The sequence below is a fragment of the Symsagittifera roscoffensis genome, chromosome 2 (genome assembly GCF_963678635.1).
Source record: "Symsagittifera roscoffensis chromosome 2, txSymRosc1.1, whole genome shotgun sequence".
In the NCBI taxonomy this organism is placed as follows: Eukaryota; Metazoa; Xenacoelomorpha; order Acoela; family Convolutidae; genus Symsagittifera; species Symsagittifera roscoffensis.
Window position 1 is genome coordinate 38,075,250 of NC_087063.1, and position 22,933 is coordinate 38,098,182.

The 22,933-nt window shown below is 31.1% G+C and overlaps 1 protein-coding gene across 6 annotated transcripts in view; it reads right to left on the reverse strand.

The window, feature by feature from the left end:
- LOC134839070 (neural cell adhesion molecule 1-like) overlaps positions 1–22,933 on the reverse strand; it is a 511,831-nt gene that overhangs the window by 299,164 nt on the left and 189,734 nt on the right. For 5 of the 6 annotated variants that reach the window (XM_063854482.1, XM_063854480.1, XM_063854481.1 and 2 more), the window contains one exon: positions 12,196–12,237. The exons of the other annotated variant lie outside the window; for it this stretch is intronic. In XM_063854482.1, coding sequence (XP_063710552.1) covers positions 12,196–12,237 — 42 coding nt within the window. The remainder of the gene's footprint in view (positions 1–12,195; positions 12,238–22,933) is intronic. 6 annotated transcript variants of the gene reach the window in all.

Genomic DNA, 22,933 nt, shown 5'->3' on the forward strand with positions numbered 1-22,933 from the left:
CAAACTCTTCCAGCTATGAAACTTCAAAACAAACTCTAAAATAATGATAGACTGAATCGGTTTAAGCTATGAACTTTAAGCTATGAACTAATCGTGTCTTAGAAGCTATGAACTTAGAAAATTAGAATTAGCTATCTCATAAATCGTACCAGTTCGCAAAAATTTGGAATTGTTTTTAGACGGAATCGGTTTGCGAAGTTTTAAAGTTTTCTCGATAAGCTTTTAACGATACAAAATTTTGGAAAAAAAAACTGCTTCGTGAGAAGTGTATGTTTTTTTACGCAAACTCTTCCAGCTATGAAACTTCAAAACAAACTCTAAAATAATGATAGACTGAATCGGTTTAAATAATTAAATTTAAGATACGAACTTAGAAATGTTTTAAAATATTTAATAAACCGTACCAGTTCGCAAAAATTTCAAATTGTTTTTAGACGGAATCGGTTTGCGAAGTTTTAAAGTTATCTCGATAAGCTTTTAACGATACAAAATTTCAAAATACTTCGTGTTAATCATAAACTGAATCTGTTTGGGAAGTTTTTCGGGAAAGTCCTTCAATCTATGAAAAAATAATTCATAGTTATATCATTTTTTCTAAGACTTGATCATCGTTTCAAAGAAAAGTTTCAAGTTTTCTATGCGAGCTATTCCGGCTTTGAACTTTGAAATGTTCCAATATATTTCACAGTCCGAACCAGTTCGCAAAAGTTTCAAATTGATCATAGACTATGCAAACTAAAAAAAACAAGCTGTTCATAGATTAAATTAAAGAGAAAAAATTGTGAATTTTTTACGCAAGCTTTACAGGCTATGAAACATTGAACTTTTTTCAATTTTTCAGAAAAAGAACTGCTTCGTGAGAAGTGTAAGTTTTTTAAAGCAAACTCCTCCAGCTATGAAACTCCTAAATAAACTCTAAACAAAATTAGACTGAATCGATTACCAAAAATTGTTAGTTTCGCTAGGAAAGATATTCAAGCTATGAACTTAAAAATATTATTTCATAAATCGTACCAGTTAGCAAAGTGTCAAATTAATTTTAGACAGAATCGGTTCGCGAAAAATTTTGGTTTTTTCAACAAGCTTTTAAATCATAGACTGAATCTGTTTGCAAGACTTCATACGTTTTTTAAGTCATTCAATCTATAAAATTCTTGATTTTTTTGATGTTGTTCATAGACTGATTCGGTTCGCAAAGTTTTTGAGCAAGCTATTATTCGAGCTATGGAACTTAGAAACATTTCAAATTGTTCATAGATGAAATTGGTTAGCAGGAATTGTAAGTTTTTGAGCAAACTATTTTTCAAGCTGGAGACATTGAATTAATTCGAGTTTCTTCATAGATTGAATTGGTTTGCGATGAGTTTCAAAGTTACTAATGGACCTAATCTGGCTGTGAACTTTGTAATGTTTCAATTTGTTTCAAATATCAATTCAATTTGCGAAAAAAAGGTAATTATCAAGCTTTTCCAGCTATGAACTTGAGCTGGAGACATTGAAACAATTCAAGTTTCTTCATAGACGGAATTGTTTTGCGATGAGTTTTAAATTTACTAATGGAACTATTCTGGCTGTGATTTTTGTAATGTTTCAATTTGTTTCAAAGACCAATTCAATTTGCGAAAAAAATTCCTCGCAGGCTTTTCCAGCTTTGATTTTTGAGAATCTTAAGGTGTTTTTTATAAATGAATTGTTCCGCAAAACTCGATAGTTTTGCAAAACTCGAAACGTTTCGCAATTTTTTCACAATAGCTTCTGAAGCTTTGAAATTTAGAAAACTTTCCATTTTTTTCAGAGTCTTAGTTGGTGAGCGAGAATTGTTAATTTTTGAAGCAAACTCTTCCAGCTATGAAACTTCAAAAAACTCACGCTGTTCGTAAAATTTTTATATTCGCCAAAATCATAAAATTACCCGCACGCTGTTCGAGCTATGAAATTGTGAAACTGAATCGGTTCGCAGTAAAATAGGGTTTTCAAAGCATGTTAATCGATGTCAGAAACTTTGAAATATTTCAATTTGTTCATAATTTGAATCGGTTTGAAACAAGCGCAAGTTTTTTATGTAAGATTTTCAATGGATTCGCGAAAATTGTATGTTTTTTGAGCGAATTCTTTTAGGCGTTAAAACCAAAAAAACTCAAGTTGTTCACAGACTGAGTCGGTACGGAAAAATCTTAAGTTAAATTTAAAAAGCTATTCAAGCTAATAAATTAGAAATAATCAGGTTTTTTCATAGATTGAACCAATTTGCATAAGATTTCAAGTTGTTTTTAGACTCCATCGGTTCGCGAAAAAATTAGGTTTCTTCAGCAAGCTTTCAGAGATGTAAAAATTGAAACGGTTATGTTGATCGATTTTTTAAAAGACTGAATTGGTTTGCGAGAAGTGTATGTTTTTCTAAGCAAGCTCTTCGAGCAATGCAAATTTAAAAAATCAAGTTGTTCTTAGACTAAATTAGTTCGCAAAAAATTTAAGTTTTTTTCAGAAAACTTTACAAGCTGTAAAAATTGAGAACCTTTATAGTTTTCCATGGATAAAATTGGTTCTTGGAAAATTTTAGTTATTTTATGGGAGCTATTCCGGCTCTGTTTACTTAATTGTTTCAAGTTATTTCATACACCAAACCAGCTCGCGAGAATTTAAAGTTGTTTTAGACTAATTTGATTCTCTAAATTTTTATTTTTTCTCAGCAAGTTATTAAAGATGTAACACTTTGAAAAATTCTATATTGATCATAGATTGAATCGGTTTGCAAAAACTGTTGATTTTTTGCAAGACCTCCTTTGCACAATTTTAACTTTTTGCTCAGCAAGTAATTCCAGATCTGAAACTTTGACATACTTCAAATTGATCATAGACTGAATCGGTTCCCAAAAAATGTACGGTTTTGAAGAGCAGTATTCAAGCAAGGAAACTGGGATTTTTTGAAGTTGTTTTTCCACTGAATCAATTCGCAAAAATCGTACTTTTTTTGAGCAAATTATTTTTCAAGCTCTGAAACTTTAAAGCAATTCAAATTGTACATAGACTGAATTGGGTAGCAAAAATTGAAGTTTCTTTCTTGAAACTATTCAAGCTGTGAAACATAAGCTTGGGTTACAAGCTGTGAAACATATTAAACGTTTTCAAGCTGTTTTCAAGCTTGAAAAAATTTAAAACATTCAATGGGCAAAATTGGTTTTCGAAAAGTTTAGTTTTTCTATGCGAGCTATTCTAGTTTTGACTTTTGAAAAATTTCAAGTTAATTCATAGACCGAAGCAGTTCGCAAAAATATCAAGTACTCTTTAGAATAAATTGAATCGCAAAAAAATTTCTCCGTTAACTAATGAAGATCTAGGACTTTGAAAATTTTCGTAATGATCATAGGTTGAATCGGTTTGCAAAAACCATAAGATTTTTAATCAAGATTTTCAAGCTAGGAAATTCAGAAAAACTTTCAAGTTTTTTTAATAAGCTGAACAGCTTCGCAAGAAGAATAAGATTTTCTAAGCAAGTTGTTCCAGCAATGAAACATTGAAAAATTTCAAGTTGTTCATAAACTTAAAATATCGCAAAAATCATCGCAAAATTTCACGCAGGCTGTTTCAGCTTTAAAATTTTGAAACATTTCAAATTTTTCATTGATAGAATTGGTCTTGACAAAAAAAATTATTTGCAATTTCTTCTTGCTACGAAACGAAACTTCAAAAAATTTTAAGTAATTTTATTGAATGTATCGGTTTGCGATAAAAAAAAGGTTTACAAAGCAAGTTATTCCATCTGAAAACTTTTTAAAATTTTCCAGTTGATCGTAGATTGAATCGGTTTGCAACAATCGTACGTTTTTTTGCAAGCTTTTTAAGCTATGAAATTTTGAAACTCTTCATAAACTGAATTGGTTTGCAGGAATTACAAACTTTTCTCAGCAAGTTCTTTCTGCTATGAGACTTTGAAAAAAACTGAAAGTTGTTCAAAGACTGAATCGGTTTGCAGGAAATTAGTACATAGCAAGCTATTCCAGCCAGGAATAATGAAAATTTCAAATTTTTTAAGACTGAACGAGGTCGCAAAACTCGTTTTTACGCAAGTTTTTCAACCTATGATTTTTTGAAACTTTCTATTTTTTCAAAGACTAAAATGGTTCGCGGGAACTGTTCGTTTTTTGAGCAAAATATTGTTCAAGCTATGAAACTTTGAAACAATTCAAGTTTCTTCATTGATGGAATTGGTTCGCGAAAAGTTATAAATTTTCTATGCGAGCTACTCCGGCTTTGAAGTTTGAAATGTTTCAAAATATTCCATAGATCGAACTTGTTAAACTATTGAAGATAAAAAACTTTGAAAAACTTCATGTTGATCATAAATTGAATCGGTTAGCAAAAACTGTAGGTTGCTTTGCATGCTTTTCAGGCTATAAAGTTTTGATTTTTTTTTTTCAAAATTTTTCATAGGCTGTAGCTTCGCAAGAAGAATAAGTTTTTCTAAACAAGAGAACTGTAAAACTTCCAAAAATTTCAAATAAGTTCATGGATTGAACCCTAGCGTGATAAAATAGTGTTTTCAAAAAAAATAATCCAGCGAAAAAATTTTGAAACTTTTTTTGTTCATAGACAAAACTTTTTTCAAGTTGTTCATAAACTGACTCGGTTTGCAAAGGTCGTAAATCTTTTTGGATAGCTATGAAAGCTGATCTTGGAATATTTTCAACTGAATTCGGAGACCAAATCAGTTCGCAAAAATTCCAAGTTAATTTTAAACTGAATCAGTTCGCAAAAAAAATTAATTTTTCTCATTAAGCTATTTAAGGTATTAAATTTTGAATTACTTCCTTTTTTTCATAGAACCAATCGGTTCGCAAAAATTGTAAATTTTTGAGCGATTTTTTTATAAGCTTTGAAACCTAAAAACTCCAGTTGTTCATAGACTGAAACGATTCGCAAAAAGCCTAATTTTTTTTTAAAATCTTTTCAAGCTATGAAATTAGAAATTATTAGGTTTTTTCATAGATTGAGCGAATTTGCATAAGATTTCAAGTTGTTTTTAGATTCTATCGGTTCGCGAAAAAATTAGGTTTCTTCAGCAAGCTTTCAGAGATGTAGAAATTTGAAAGAACTTTGTTGATCAGTTTTTGAAAGACTGAATTGGTTTGCGAGAAATGTAGGTATTTCTAAGCAAGCTCTTCCAGCTATGCAAATTTTAAAAAATCAAGCTGTTCATAGACTAAAAGAGTTCGCAAAAATTGAAGTTTTTTTCAGAAACCTTTTCAAGCTGTGAAAATTTGAAAAATCTATAGTTTTCCATGGAAGAAATTGGTTCTGGCAAAAATTTAGTTTTTTATGCGAGCTATTCCGGCTTCGTTTTCAAAAATGTTTCAAGTTATTTCATATACCAAACCATTTCGCGAAAATTTCAAGTTCTTTTTAGTATGAAATGAATCGCCAAACCCTTTTCTCCGCGAACTACTGCAGATCTAAGACTTTGAAAAAATTCATATTGATCATAGATTGAATCGTTTTGCAAAAATTGTAATTTTTTTTCTCAAAATTTTCAATCTATGAAATTCAGAAAAAACTTTCAAGTTTTTTTATAAGCTGAACAGCTTCGCAACCAGAATAGGATTTTCTAAAGAAGTGAACTATAAAACTTAGAAAAAATTCAAACAAATTCAAAGACTGAATCCTTCCGTGATAAAACAGTGTTTTGAAAAAAAATTAATCCAGCTAAGAAACTTTGAAACTTTTCATTTCGTTCATAGTCTGAATTAATTTGAAACTTTCGTAAGTTTTTTAAGTGAACATTACAAGCTATGAAAGATTTTTCATTAAGTGAATACGATTGCAAACTAAGCAAAAACGCTTCATGATGTTCATAGGCTGAATCAGTTTGCAAAAATCGTATTTGTTCTTCGAGCAAACTTTTATTCAAGCTCTGAAACTTAAAAACATATCAATTTGTACATAGACTGATTTGGGTCGCAAAAACTGAAATTTTTTTTCACAAAAGTATTCAAGCTGTAAAACATAAGCTTGGGATTCAAGCTATGAAACATAAGAAAGGTTCTCGAGCTGTTTTCAAGCTCTAAAAAATTTTAAAAAATTCAATGGACGAAATTGATCTTTGAAAAGTATAGTTTTTCTGTGCGAGCTACTCCAGTTTGACTTTTGAAATGTTTCAAGTTAATTCATAGACATAACAAGTTAGCAAAGAAGATCTAAGACTTTGAAAACTTTAATAATGATCATAGATTGAATCGGTTTGCAAAAATCGTAATTTTTTTTCTCAAGATTTTCAAGCTATGAAATTCAGAAAAACTTCCAAGTTTTTTATAAGCTGAACAGTATCGCAACCAGAATAAGATTTTCTAAAGAAGTGAACTTTAAAATTTATAAAAATTTCAAATAAATTCATAGACTGAATTCTTCCGTGATAAAATAGTGTTTTGAAAAAAATTAATCCAGCTAAGAAACTTTGAAACTTTTCATTTCGTTCATAGTCTAAATCAATTTGAAACTTTCGTAAGTTTTTTAAGTAATCATTACAAGCTATGAAAGTTTTTCATTAAGTGAATACGATTGCAAACTATGCAAAAACGCTTCATGATGTTCATAGGCTGAATCAGCTCGCAAAATCGTATTTTTTTTCGAGCAAACTTTTATTCAAGCTCTGAAACTTAAAAACATATCAAGTTGTACATAGACTAATTTGAATCGCAAAAAATGAATTTTTTTTCACAAAAGTAATCAAGCTGTGAAATATAAGCTTGGGTTTCAAACTAAAATCGTAATTTTTTCTCAAGATTTTCAAGCTATGAAACTCAGAAAAACTTTAAAGTTTTTTTAAAAGCTGAACAGCTTCGCAACCAGAATAAGATTTTCTAAAGAAGTGAACTATAAAACTTAACAAGTTAGCAAAGAAGATCTAAGACTTTGAAAACTTTAATAATGATCATAGATTGAATCGGTTTGCAAAAATCGTAATTTTTTTTCTCAAGATTTTCAAGCTATGAAATTCAGAAAAACTTCCAAGTTTTTTATAAGCTGAACAGTATCGCAACCAGAATAAGATTTTCTAAAGAAGTGAACTTTAAAATTTATAAAAATTTCAAATAAAATCATAGACTGAATTCTTTTGTGATAAAATGGTGTTTTAAAAAAATTAATCCAGCTGAGAAAATTTGAAAGTTTTCATTTCGTTCATAGTCTGAATCAATTTGAAACTTTCGTAAGTTTTTTAAGTAATCAATACAAGCTATAAAAGTTTTTCTATAAGTAGACACGATTGCAAACTATGCAAAAACGCTTCATGATATTCATAGACTGAATCACTTCGCAAAAATCGTATTTTTTTTCGAGCAAACTTTAATTCAAGCTCTGAAACTTAAAAACATATCAAGTTGTACATAAACTGATTTGGGTCGCAAAAATTGAAATTTTTTCACAAAAGTACTCAAGCTGTGAAACATAAGCTTGGGATCCAAGCTATGAAACATAAGAAAGGTTCTCAAGCTGTTTTCAAGCTTTAAAAAATTTTAAAAAATTCAATGGACGAAATTGGTTTTTGAAAAGTATAGTTTCTGTATGCGAGCTACTCCAGTTTGACTTTTGAAATGTTTCAAGTTAATTCGTAGACATAACAAATTAGCAAAGAAGATCTAAGACTTTGAAAATTTTAATAATGATCATAGATTGAATCGGTTTGCAAAAATCGTAATTTTTTTTCTCAAGATTTTCCAGCTATGAAATTCAGAAAAATTTTCAAGTTTTTTATAAGCTGAACAGCTTCGCAACCGGAATAAGATTTTCTAAAGAAGTGAACTATAAAACTTATAAAAGTTTCAAATAAAATCATAGACTGAATTCTTCCGTGATAAAATAGTGTTTTAAAAAAAATTAATCCAGCTAAGAAAATTTGAAAGTTTTCATTTCGTTCATAGTCTGAATCAATTTGAAACTTTCGTAAGTTTTTTAAGTAATCAATACAAGCTATGAAAGTTTTTCTATAAGTAGATACGATTGCAAACTATGCAAAAACGCTTCATGATATTCATAGACTGAATCACTTCGCAAAAATCGTATTTTTTTTCGAGCAAACTTTTATTCAAGCTCTGAAACTTAAAAACATATCAAGTTGTACATAGACTGATTTGGGTCGCAAAAATCGAAATTTTTTCACAAAAGTATTCAAGCTGTGAAACATAAGCTTGGGATTCAAGCTATGAAACATGAGAAAGGTTCTCAAGCTGTTTTCAAGCTTTAAAAAATTTTAAAAAATTCAATGGACGAAATTGGTTTTTGAAAAGTATAGTTTCTGTATGCGAGCTACTCCAGTTTGACTTTTGAAAGGTTTGCAAAAATCGTAATTTTTTTTCTCAAGATTTTCAAGCTATGAAATTCAGAAAAAAATTTCAAGTTTTTTTATAAGCTGAACAGCTTCGCAACCAGAATAGGATTTTCTAAAGAAGTGAACTAAAAAACTTATAAAAGTTTCAAATAAAATCATAGACTGAATTCTTCCGTGATAAAATAGTTTTTTGAAAAAAAATTTATCCAGCTAAGAAACTTTGAAACTTTTCATTTCGTTCATAGTCTGAATCAATTTGAAATTTTCGTAAATTTTTCATGTAATCAGTTCAAGCTTTGAAAGTTTTTCTTTAAGTGAATACGATTGCAAACTAAGCAAAAACGCTTCATGATGTTCATAGACTGAATCAGTTAGCAAAAATGATAAATGTTTTACGCAAGTTTTTCAAGCTATGAAAAATTGAAATTTTTAAAAGTTTTTTTTTGTAGAATGAACTGGTTTGCGAGAAGTGTAAGTTTTTGTAAGCAAGCTCTTCCAGCTATGAAACTTTGAAAAACAACTTCAATTTAATCAAAGACTGAATCGGCTCGTGAAAGTAGTTAGTTATTTTGAGAAAGCTATTCAAGCTATGAATTTATTTCAAGTCAATTTTTTGACAGTACCAGTTCGCAAAAATTTCAAGTTGTTTTAGACAGAATTGGTTCTCAAAATTTTTAAGTTTTCTCAGGAAGCTATTAAAAATGCAAAACTTTGAAATGCCTAATTTCAATCATGCACTGAGTCGGTTTGCAAAACTTTTTACGTTTTTGTAGGAAAAAAATCAATCTTGATTTTTTTCAAGTTTTTCATAGACTGAATCAGTTTGTAAAAACTGTAAAAATTTTTAACCAATTATTATTTCAGCTAGGAATTTTAGAATTTTTTTCAGAGACTAAATTGGCCAGCAAGAATTATAAGTTTTTGAAGCAAGCTATTCCAGCTATGAAGCATCGAAAATTTTTCAAGCCATTTGGTAAAAGATTCAATTGGTTGGCAATTATTTATGTTTTTCTCATGTTTTTCGAGGTGTGAACACTTTGACATATTTCATATTGATCATAGACTGAATATGTTCGTTTGAATCTGTTCGTTTGACTGAATCGGTTCATAGACTGAAAAATCGTTTTTCTAGGAGAGCAATTCAAGCTGTGAAAATTGGACTTTTTTGAAGTTTTTCAGATTGAATCGGTTCGCAAAATAATTAGGTTCCTTCAGCGAGCTATTTAAATTTTGAAATAGTTCATTTTGATCATAGACTGAATCAGTTTGAAAAATTTTATGCGTTTTTTATAGAAATGACATTGAAGCTATGAAACTCTGATTTTTTTAGAAGTAGTTCATAGACTGAATTCCTTCGCAAAAATCCTTCTGCAAATTTTTTCTGACCAAGGTATTCTTTCAATTTATGAAATTTTGAAACAATTTAATTTTTTTCAAAGAGTAATTTGTTTTGCAAAAACCGAGTTTTTTTGAAAAATCTTTTCAAGCTATGACATTTTGAATTGTTTCAACTTATTTCATAGATGGAATTGGTTCTTGAAAATTGTAAGTTTTTCAATGCGAGCTCTTCTAGCTGTGAACTTTGAAACGTTTCAAGTTTTTTCATAGACCGAATCAGTTTGCCAAAAAATATCTTAGCAAGATATTCCACCTTTGAAACTTGAATTGTTTCAACTTATTTTATAGACAAAATTGGTTCTTGAAAATTTTAAGTGTTTCAACGTGAGCTCTTCTAGCTTTAAACTTTGAATCGTTTCGAGTTTTTTCAAAGACCGAATCAGTTTGCCAAAAAATATATCTTAGCAAGATATTTCACCTTTGAAATTTAATTTAATTCAAATTTTTCAAGGATTGAATTGCTTCAAAAGAAGAATAAAGTTTTTTTAAGCAAGTCGTACCAGATATCAAACTTTAAAAAGTTTCAAATTGTTCATAGACTGAGTAATTTCACAAAAATTGTAAACCTACTACGCAGACTGATCAAGCTAAAAAAATTTGAAAAGTTTAAAGTTTTTTGTAGACCGAATTGGTTCACAAAAAACAAACTCTGTGCGATCTATTTCAGCTTTGGTTTTTGAAATTTTTCAAGATACTTCATAAGTCAAATTAATTCGCGAAAAAAAAAACAAAACAGTTTTGAGCAATCTATCCCAGCTATGAAATTGGAATTCAAATTAGGAATTTAAGAAATTTTCAGAGACCAAAATGATTCACGAGAAGTGTAAGTTTTTTAAGCAAGCTCTTCCAGCTATGCAAATTTTAAAAAATTCAAGTTGTTCATAGACTAAATTAGTTCGTAGAAATCTCGTTTACACATATGTTTATGTGTAGTATAATGTTTAAAATTATGTTTTTAATTACTGGTCAACAGAAAAAATCAATCTTAATTACTTTATTGATCAACAACCAGTTGAAATGTTTGGTCTCAGTTGCTGTCAACCCAACTTCGACTTCAAATCCTGTGAGCTTCGATCTCAACATCGATCCCAAATACTGACCTAATTCGATCTGAACTTCGATCCCAAAAACTGATGCAATCCCAAATACTGACTTAAGTCGGCGATATGCTGTGCGTTGTGTTTTCAAACACTCTCAAGCCAAGGACTACAAATATTTAATTTATTCGGTGTTAAGCTTACAAAAGCAGTATTGGGATTGACGTAGTCCCAAATACAGACCTAAATTGGCGATATGCTCTGTGTTGTGTTTCCATACACTCACAACCCAATGACTCCAAAAGTTGAATTTATTCGGTGTTGTGTTTCAAAAATACTCAGAGCTGACATCCCCCGATTTAGTTAACAATTGTTTTGAGATTTGATCGTGGATTCCGCCGACAATGATTAAGTCCTTGCATTCAATTTCCGCATTGCTATAGATAAGATTTCCTGCTCTAGCTTTCAATTGTTCTTAGGCAAGCTCAGTAATAGATTTTAAAAAAATTCTGAATCCACTTTTATTTTGCTGAATCCGCTGACATTTGCGGATTCTACTTCATTTTGTGGAATCCACTTACAGTTTCGGAAACCAGAACAACTAGTTAGTTATCCAGAACAACTAGTCAAGTATTTGTACGCGGAATCCACGGAAGTTTCGTAAATGGAATGCGCTGACATTTGGGAACATATTTAAAAGTTTGTCTATGGAATCCAGGAACATACAGATACAAAATTGTGCGCCTATCCAGTGCACATTTTGGCCTCGTAATGGATTGGTTCGCGAAAAGTGTAAGCTTTTCAATGAGAGCTCTTCCCGCTTAGAACTTTCAATTGTTTCACGTTTTTTCATGAACCGAATCGGTTCGCAAAATTTTCAAGTTGTTTGTAGACTGAATCGATTTGCGAAACTTTACATCTGTGCGCGATTTCAGTCTAAGTAAGCTGCTCTTTTGGATACTATCGTTGGTGCTGAGAACAAAACAAAAAAAAATTCCACCATAAAATATTCAGAAACCAGGTAAGCTGATTGTTCAAACTATTTCCTTATACGATGACTCGCTTAATTTAGCAATTAAATCTCAACCCAAATTCTACATTTCATCGAAAGTTTTCATACTAAAAACAAGTGGAGACAAATGCTTTGCCTTGATGCTCGAGCAGTCTTGCTTACACTTTGTTTTGTATTCACGAGGTGAATTTTTTCAGAAAGGAAACTTTTTCTTCCCTTGAATGTTATACGAAGCTTGGATCAGCTAAAAACTGCCGGCTCTAGTCTTGCGTCGGCCGAGTGTCCTCTAGTGGTGTCCAATAAAGTTTTGGGTTGTCTTGGAGCAGTTATTTTTCATACACATCATAGAGTTAGTTCAAATTTAAGCTTGCGTTGCGATGATTCTTTGGCCCAAGTCCTACAGTAAGAACAGAAATGTATTGACTGACCTTTTTCCTGACAGAATCATCTCTGGTTGAGTTTCGCATCTCCTGCAAAGACAACACGACATTTGTTAGTCACTTCTAGCTACAGGCTAATAGGGTGAATCAATTTTTGATTGTCGAGATGTGGCGTTAGACACACTTAAACAATACGATGAGGTGACCTACGTGCTTTCCTTTTTCAATTTATGCAGTTCTATCGGGCAAATAGGGAAATCTGTTTGCTTTTCAACAAAAACAGCAGCACGTTCCAATCACAGTTATCAATATGAAGAAAACATGAAAAAAAATGAAAACAATATTTCTAGTTGTTGAAGAGTTAACAAAATCTATGTGTTTAAGAAATTCTCCGAAATAATAAAGAAGATTCAGAATTTTTTCTGACCAAAGAAGATTCACAAAAATTAAAATATCCGCTGACTTCAATTCACTTCGTTTCGTGGTACCTGATTTTGTATGGCACGAGAGAAATAACTAATTAAATTCTTTGGCTAAAGTTTTTTTTTTCAGTTCGCTGTTCAACAAAATTGAGTGAAGCTCGAACTTCCTGCATATTAAAAAACGCTTGACACGAAACTCAAAACACTTGGTCCAAAAATTCAATTTATCTTGCTGACCGCGGGATGTCCCCCTTTTGTACTATTTTGAGATATCCATTTTTGATGATTGACCCACAAAATTATGATGGACGGCCAATATATACTAATTTCGAGGGGGAGTGCGCCGAAAAAAACGCAACTTTTCGGTCAATTTTTTCCAAAAAGTGCCTAAAAACGCCTTTTTCGGCCTTTTTCTTTCAAAGTTGACAAAATTTTCGAAAGTTAATGAAAATTCCAACCCCCCCCCTTCGAGAAAATCCTAGATCCGCCCCTGATCAAGTGTATGGAAAAAAGCTTGTCATAAAAATTTCTTACAATTTTTCGAAAAATGTCTATTAATTGAAAAAAGATTTAAGCTAATTTTTGCGCCTGTTTGATGCTAATGGCTTGAGTCAGGAGTTTGATTGTAATGGTTTGAGTCAGAAGAAACAAACGAATTTTTTTATTTTTGAAAAAAAATGCTAATTATAGTTCCCATATAACTAGTGTTTTTTTCCAACCGCAAATCGAAATTTGTACTCAAACAAACATTTTTCAAAAAAATTTCCAGCATGCAAAATTTAAGTTTCTGTATTCATAACGTAGTCCTGTGTACACCAATATTGGATTTTTTTTTCTTTTCCGCCTAATAACTTTTTTCAAAAACGCTAATAACTTTTTTTTTTTGAGTGGCATGTTTATGTATACCTTGTTTATTGTCTGAGAAGTTAAAAAATGAAAATTTGTCAAAATTTAAAAGTTTGATAATTTCTAGCAAGCCTGTCTCATGCAAAAAGTTAGATATTAGATAAAGTTAGATGTTAGATATTGTTCTGCTCAAGCTTTGAATTTTAAAACAATTCAAGTTATTTCATGTATCAAATCGGAGGGCGCAAAGTTAAAACTTTTCTAAGCAACATAATCCAGATATGAAACTCTGAGATATTGTATAAGTTATTTCATGTACCATTTCAGATGACAAAAAATTTAATTATTTCTATTCAAGCTACATGTAATTAAGCGATGAAACTTCAAATATTTCAAGTTATTTCAAGGCCAAATCAGTTTGCCTTAAGTTTGAAAATTTTCAAGCCAGCTTGAAATTTTGACATATTTCAAAATCATAGCATGAAGCGAACCAGTTTCTGTTAGTTTTTCAAGCAAGCTATTCATTGGATGAAACTTTAAACCATTTTGAATAGTTTCATGTAGCGAATCGGATGGCAAAATGATTAAAATTTTTCTAAGCGAGCTCTTGACGCTATGAAACTTGGAAACAAATTGAGGTATAATATACAGGTTAGAATCGGATAGCGAAAAGAAAAATTGTAGTTTTTCTAAACTAAATATTCAATTTAGGAAGCTTTGAAACGAATTGAATGGGATAGAAAACGTTAACCCTTTCACATTGAAGCTAATTAAGCAGGTTTTTAAAGCTAATTTCAGGTTTTTCATGTAGCACGTCGTTCAGCAAAAAAACCAATTGTTCATTAAGCTCTTCGATTTTTGAAATTTTCGCGGTAGTTTCAGACTAGATCGGTTCGAGAAAACTTTTCTGAGCAAGCTATTCAAGCTATTCAAGATAGTCAAGCTGTGGTTATATTTCAAGGTAATTCATGAAAGGAATCGGATTGCACAAATAGCTTAAGTTTTCCTATTGGAGCCAAAATAAACTTTTCTAAGCGAATTAGTCAAACAATGAACCTTTGAAAAATTTCGAGTTGTTTCATAGAGCAAAACAGTGCGCAAATTGTTTTAAGCACGCTATTGAAGCTAGAAAAAATTGAAATACTTTAATTTGTTTCTTAGACCTGAGGAGTTCGTGAAAAATTAGTTTGTATGAATGAAGCTATTCAAGCTATAAACATGAGTATTTCTAAGAGCAAGCTATGGGAGCAAAGAAAGTTCAAAAATTTTCAAGTTGTTTCTTAAACCAAATTGGTTCGCGAATAACGAAAGTTTTTCTGAGAAAGCTATTAAAGCTCAGAAACTTCGAAGCGCACTTCGAAAAATTTGTTAGAAAAGGTTTACGAAAAGTTTTGCTTAAGGAAACTTATAGATGCTTAAAGAATTTTTGCAAAACGATTCGGTTTATGAAATAGCATGAAACATTTTAAAGTTTTTCTGAGCACGCTATTCATGCGATTTAACTTCCAAATAAGTCAAGTTATTTTAAAGAGCAAATCGACTGGCGAGAAGTTTCGCGTTTTAATAGGTTTTGCAGTTTTTAATTGGTTCATTTTAGAACAACATCAATCTTAAAATAAAAAATTCGGTAAAATGGACAGGTCCTGAAAAACCTTGAAAACGAATTGAGTTCATGATGTCTGAAAAATTTGCATTTTTGTCAAAAATAACTCAAAATTATTCCAGACATAAAAAAAAGTTTGAAAGTTCTAGAATATTCTAGGACTTCTTGTTAACGTTAAGTATAAAGATGTTTTCAAATGTTGCATTCGACAAAGCCAAAACATTGCGTTTAGTTAATTATTGTGCACGTTCAGACTTTTATTTAAACTATGCTTGCGTAAAACGCACCTCCGGTACTCATAATAAACCGCATATATTGGAAATAAGACCTGCATTCTTTGAGTGTGCTTTGACAGCACCCAATTACATGAGTCGTGATTACAAATTTTCCAAAGATTTTATTCAAGTTTTTTATGCAAATTTTGAAGAAACAAAAAATTTTGTGAAGTTTTATATAAGTTCTTCGAAAAATTTAAAATGAACTAAGAAAAGTCACATCTGGGAAGCTAAACACAATTGAGCAGTCGCATTTGGACGCAAAATATACAACTCCTGAGAGTACTCTTACAGTACCAAACTACAGGGTTGGGAATTTCACTTAAGTTAACTATTTTGTAATTTGAGTTTTCTGAAAAATTCCCAAAAAATCACAAAAATTGTCGAATCTCTCAACTAAAAAATATAGGCATTCCTAATTGAAGGCTGAATTTGAAACTCCTGAAAATACTCTGAGAGCCCCCATTACAGGTTAGGATTTTCAAACTTTGAAAAAAAAATTGATTTAATTTTCATGAACTTTTTTTTTAAATCACAAAAAACGTCATATCTGGAAAACTGCAAGGTTTTGAGAAGTCATATTTGGAGGCAAAATGCACAACTTTTGAGAGTACCCTGAATGAGCCTCACTACTGACAACGTATTTTCAAGTTTTATGGAAAATATTTAAACACAAGTTCTCTGAAAAATTAAGAGAAAATCCTAAAAAACGTCATATCTCGAAAAGAACAAAATTTTGAGCAGACATGTTCAGAGGCAAGATTTGCAGCCCCATGAGAGTATCATGACAGATTCCAATAGGAGGATTGAAATCTTCAAACTTTTGGAACTTTCTAATATCTATTTTTTCTTTAAATTTCGGATAAAATGATAAAAAACGGCATATCTCAAAAACTAGAAGGATTTGAGCAGTCATATTTGGAGGCAAAAATAGCAACTCCTGAGAGAACCCTGACAAAAGTTCACCACCGAGATGGGAATATCAAATTTCGTGATTTTTTTAAATCTAAATTTTCTGAATTTTTCTTTTAAAAATCCAAAAAAAAACGTCATATCTCGAAAACTACAAGGATTTAAGCAGCCATAATTAGAGGCAAGGTTCGAAACCCTGAGAATACCCTCACGAATTCCAACAACAGGACTGAGATCTTCAACGTATTGGAATTTTTTTCAAAATACAGATTTTTGAAAAAAAATTTTGAAAAAAAAATCATATCGCAAATCAGAATCGCAAAACTTGGGAAAATTCTGACAACATCCAACTATTTTGTTGCTAATTACAAATTTGATGAACAAAAATCTGAATTTAAATGGGAAAATCGAAAAAAAACCTTAACCATTGCAATATACGATATCGCTTAAACGTGAAAAAATGCTTTTGTTAAAGATGCAAAAAAAACAGGTTGAAAAAGCTTTATCATGGCAAGATAGTGAAGCCCGCATTTAAATACATAATAATAGATAATAGATTTGATAGAGAAAAGTTTTTAAAAAATTAGGAGACGGGTAGATAGACATAATCAAATTAATTAAAAAAAGCAGGTATACAGACAGACAGACAGACAGACAGACAGACAGACAGACTTAATTTTGACTCGAAAAAAATTAGTGAAAAATTTCTGACCTTGTGGGAAAATTAAAGAAACATTTTCTTAAGCCTTGCAATACATGATATAGCTTAAACATGCAAAAAATTCTTTCGTTAAACATGCAAAATTATTATGCTCAAACATGGGAGATAGCTTTCACTAGCATTTAAATATAGTATAGATATAGAAGACTAGCCAGCCTGTCTCTAACAATCAATGGGCTCACAAACAATTAGTTGTTAGTCTTATCACGCTATCCAAGCAATGAATCTTTAAACAATTTCAAGTTAAGCCATATGGTGCGCGAAATGTTGAAGTTTTTCTACCCAAGCTGTTCGAGCTTTTTAACTTCAAACAAATTTCAAGTTAAAATAAAGCAACTTGGATGGCAAAAAAATTAAGTTTTCTATTCAAGTACAAGCAAGTAGGCTTTGAAAAATTTTGAGGTTGTTTTACAAAGCGAATCAGTGGTGAGAAAGTAAAGTTTTTTAGGCAAGCTATTCCAGAAAAAAAACAATGAAAACTTTTTCGTTTTCTAAAACCGAATCGGTTTGCGAACAATTTTTTCTAAGCAAGCTAATTGAGCTATGAAACTTTTAATCTATGAAAAGCTATTCAAAGCTATGTAACTTTCAAGCCATGAACTATTTCAATTCATTTCATGAAACGATTCGGATAACAAAAGAATTTTTTGGAAACCCTCAACGGTTAAAACTGAAACACTATAAAGTTTTTCGTAGACCGAATCAGTTCGCGAAAACGTTAATTTTTTCTAAGCAAGATATTCAAGTGGTAAATTTTTGGAATTTTTCCAACTTATCTAATTGATTAAATCGGTTTAGGAAAAATTCGGATTTTTCTAAGCAAGCCATTCCAGCTGAAACGTTGAAAAAATTCTAATTTTTTCAGTCGGAAAATCTGTAGGGAAATGCTTCAATTTTTCTGTAGAAGCCACTCAACCGATGAAACATTGATAAAAATTTTGTTATTTTCAAAGACTTTTTTATGATTTTTAAGCGATGAACTTTCAATTGTTCTCAGTTGTTTCGCTTTACAGAGCAAATAACGTCGCGCAAACTTTGAATTTTCCTTCAGCAAGCTATTCCAGCTAGCAATTTCGAACGAGTTCAAGTTATTTTCTAGACTGAATCGGTTCGGGAAAAAATTTACTTTTTTGGGCAAGCTAGTCAAGCAAAAAACATTGAATTATTCTATGTTTTTTCAGAGAGCGAACGAAGTCACGAAAAGTTACTTTTTAAGCAAGCTTTTCCAGTTATTAAACATTGAAATATTTCAAGTTATTTTATAGACCAAATCAGTTCGCGAAAATCTTAGGTTTTTTTGAGCAACTTAGTCAACCAATGAAAATTTGAATTGTTCCAAGTTCTTTCACAGAGCAAACAAAGCAGAGAAAAACTTAAGTGTATCTAAGCAAGCTATTCCAGCTGAGAAACTTCGAAAACTTTAACTTTTTTAGGGAAGAAAATTGGTAGGAAAGTGTTTAAATTTTTATGTTGGAGCCGATGAAATTTGAGGTAACTTTTCAATTTTTTAGACCGGATCTGTTCGTGAAAAGCTTTAGTTGCCTGAAGCTAGCTAGACAAGCAATAAAAACTTAAATTATTCCAAGTTGAGTTGTTTCTCAGAGCAAATAACGTCGCAAAAAACAGTGTATTTTCCTTAAGCAAGCTATATTAGCTACAAATTTACGAACGGTTTCAAGTTATTTCTTAGATCGAATCAGCTCGCAAAAAGTTTAAAGTTTTTTGAGCTAGCTACCCAATCAATGATCTCTGAATTATTCCTAGCTGTTTCGATTCACAGAGCACATAAATTTGTATAACTTTTAATTTTTTATCAAGATATTCCAGCTATAAAAAACTAAAATATTTCAAATTGTTTCATCGATCGATTCAAATTGCAAAAAGTTTTTGCAAAAGTTAATCAATTTATGAAAAATATTTCTTAGAACAAATCGGTTTGCAAAAAAATTTTTGGTTTTTTGTAGCTAGTTATTCTAGTTATGGAAATTTGAATGACTTCAAGTTATTTATCAAACCGGTTCGCGAAAAATTGAAGCTCTTCTAGGCAAGCTTTTCCAGCTATGAAAATTCGAAGTATTTGAAATTAATTCAAACAAAGAGCAAAACGTTTCAAAAATTTTGCCTAAAAAACTTTTTTAAGGGTTCTTAGAAAAACTTGAGCACTTCGCAAAACTATTTAATTTCTACGAATAAAATTAAATTTTTTCAACGTTTTTTCCGAGCACACTATTCCTGCAATGAAACCTAAAAAATATGTCTAGTTATTTCATAGAGCTAATCACTTGCAAAAAGCTTCAGTTTTTCAAAGCAACCAGGCGATGAAACTTTGAAATGTTTCAAATATTTCACAGTGCAAATCAGTTCGCAAAAAACTGTTTTTCTTGCAGGGACGTTGCTTTCGTTTCAGAATGAAATCAATCTGAAAAGACAAAGCTTCGGAAAAAATGGACAAGTACTGTCCAGCCTTGAAATTGAATCTTGTCTGAAGAAATCATTTTTTGTCAAACATAACTCTTTAGCAATCGATACTTGAGAATGTTGGAAAATTCTAGAGTATTCTTTGCCTTCTTTTAAACGTTAAGCTTACAGAATTTTTAGTACGTTGCGGTCGATAGCGCCTTAAACATCAGGTCTTATGCTGTTAACATGTCATTCATTTATTATATAACGTTATTTGTGAAAGGCAGCTTTAGGCTATTTAAGGCCGTTTCAAATGAAGTTTAACGCGGAATGGTCAAACCATTGGGTACTATGCGTTTGAGATACCAAAGTTTTTGTCACTTGTGTTCGGTTACGAACTCAATCAAAAAATTCTGAGGAGTTACCAGGTAAAAGAATCAATGTTTTTGGTTTATGCAAAACTGCCAGTCATAAAATTTCTATATATAAGGAATCAATAATCATAGACTTTTAAAGCAATTTTCTGTACTAATGGAACTGCATGAAAAGTGTATGACCAGCATTTCTCCATATATGAAAACTGTATGACTAGCCTTCTCGGTCAACCCGGGTGTATACTAATTTTGAGGGGGATCACGTGCATGAAAGTTGCAGTTTTTTGGTCAACGTTTCCCAAAAAACGCCCCAAATTGGATTTTTTGGCTTTTTTTCAAAAAATTGCTTCTGGCGGTAAACTTTTGGTCAAAATAGTGTCTTCATAGTTATATGGGAGTGCTATGAAAATCATTTGGTTGAGATGAAAAAAAGGTCGAAAAAACTCCTTCTCGAGAAAAACCTAAATCCAACGCTGCATTTGACTATAGATGCGCTTCATCTATGGAGATTGAAAGATTAGAATTTTCGGTCAGCCGGGTGATTATTGGTTTTCATGCATTATGTCAATGATTCAAAAGCAAATCATGATTTGCTTTTGAATCATTGACATAATGCATGAAAACTAGTGCTCCCCCGCTTGACCGAAATTTCTAGTCATTCATTGTCCATTGAAAATTCAATGAATTCAACAATATGCATTATAATTGATTATATTTGAGTTCAAAAAGAGAGATTATAATCAATTATTAATTGATTAAAATCAAATTTATCTCAATTTTTTTAAGACTGGTACTAAAATCTTAATATAATCGATTAATAACGCTTGAAACTGGATGCGGCCAGTATGATTAGTATACATCAGACCCCTCGAGATCAGATCTTCTGCCGCGCCCCTTTTGAAAATGAATACGTTTTCTTGCGTAAGGCAGGTGTAACAGATTTTAGAACCTATTCTTTTTGGGTGTCTCAAATGGCTTCGATGATGTCTTAAGATACATTTTCCCATGTATTAGGATACATATATTACGTTATCAGGTTTCAGATGGTGCGCTTCCTCAAAATTTTGGTCTTTTGACATAAAATAAGACCCCGGTCGACCCGGGTATCTACAATTTAAAAAAGTGCTTAACCGTTCTCAACTCAAGCAAGATTTTTTTCGATGTCTTGACCAAAAACAATGTGAGCGACTTTTTTTCAAATGCTCGACCAAAATAACCACTGGAAAATATGTAAGTATGTGTATGTATGTATGTATGTATGTATGTATGTATGTGTGCATGTTTGTATGTATGTATGTATGTATGCATGTTCAAATGTAAATCTGTTTGTTTCTATGTATGTATGTATGTATGTATGTATGTATGTATGTATGTATGTATGTATGTATGTATGTATGTTTGTTTGTATGTATGTATGTATGTATGTATGTGTGTATAGATGTAGGTACGTATCTTTGTATAGATCTATGAGCGATTTTTTTACATATATATAAAAAAACGCTCAAAAAACCGCTCAAGGTTTGAGCGGTTTGAGCGGTTTTTCTTAGACAACTACGCTCGAAACCTTGCTTCAAAATGAGCGGTTTGAGCGGTTTTTGAACGGTTTTGAGCGGTTTATCTAAAAAAATCTCAAAAACCGCTCAAAAACGCTCAAAAACCGCGCAAGATTTGAACGGTTTTGAGTGATTTATCTTAAAAAAACGCTCAAAAACCGCGCAAGATTTGAACGATTTTTGAGCGGTTTTTCTAGATAAACCGCTCAAAAACCGCTCAAATCTTGCGCGGTTTTTGAGCGGTTTTTTAGATAAACCGCTCAAAACCGTTCAAAAACCGCTCAAACCGCTCATTTTGAAGCAAGATTTTGAGCGTAATTGTCTAAAAAAAAAACGCTCAAACCGCTCAAATCTTGCTTCAAATTAGGTTAAAAATATCGAATCGGGCAATAAAAACTGAAGACTGATTTTTCTAGCGGTTAAGTGACTTACAGCTATGCTCAAACTAGTTTATAAAGCACAAACGGTAAAAGGGATAAGCGGATAAGCGGTATAAGGGGAAAAATTTTTGGAAGAAATTAAATAAGAAACGAGAAGTTGCATAAATCAAAAGAACACTTGTAATTACGCTTAAGCTTTGTTTATGTCGCAAACAATGCCCGTACCAAAGGGATTTTCTGTGCAAGATTTGAATTCTTTATTTCTAACATAAGTTGAATCTCAGATCTGAAATTCTTTATTTCAGATCTTTATAAGAACCTACAAATTTCAGATCTGAAATTTGGATCTGAATTGAAAAATGTCTGATCTGAAATAACCTTGAAAAACAAAATTTCATATCTGAAATCAGATCTGAAAAATTCTTTGTTAAGTTTTAAATTAAGCATTTCGAGTAAAACATGAACTTTTTTTTGATGGTTCTGCAATGCACAATTTGGTTTAGGTTAACTAGCGGTCACTAAAACTTCCAAATCTTTTCGCAAACAGTTTTTTTTCGAACTAAATTTCTTGTTCAACTGTGTTAAAAAGTATTCAAAAATGTTCGATCACAGACATAGTTATTTTAAATTGAGCTCCTTACGTAGCCCAACAAACTTTAAGAAGTGTATATTCTCCAAAAAAAATTGCAAATCGTTTAAAAATTCTTGTCAAATAAATAGTTGGTGTTTTTTATAGTAAAAACGACATTTTTGCCTATCAAACAAAAATAAATTAACTTATACAATGTTTTGGAGAATATACCCTGCTTAAAGTTTGTTGGGCTACGTAAGGAGCTCACTTTAATATAATTATGTCTGTGATCGACTGGGTATTTTTTGGCGTAATTTTTGATTAACTAAGAAAAGCCAAAATGACCCATTTTTGGGGTAAAATTTTGGGCCCGAATTTCGTTAAAACAAATTACACCATATTAATTCTGCTAAAATTTGAGCAAGTTTTTTTTCTTCATTTTTACCTAAACACAGTCCAATTTGAGAGAAACGGGTTTTAAATTTCAAGTTTAACGCGTTTCGTCCGGTTAATTTAAATCAGCACTGTACTGTTATTATGTATTTTCGAAGCATGTTTATCTCGTTGCGGTTGAGTGGTGAACTGATTTCTGGCTATTTATATCCAGAAACCGTTTTTTTATAAAAAAAAAAAAGAAAAGAAATAGATCTTTTCTGCACAGAAAATACGAGAAATTTAGACTAGATAACCTTTATAAAAATTTTATCTAGAAAAACAGCTTCCGTTGGG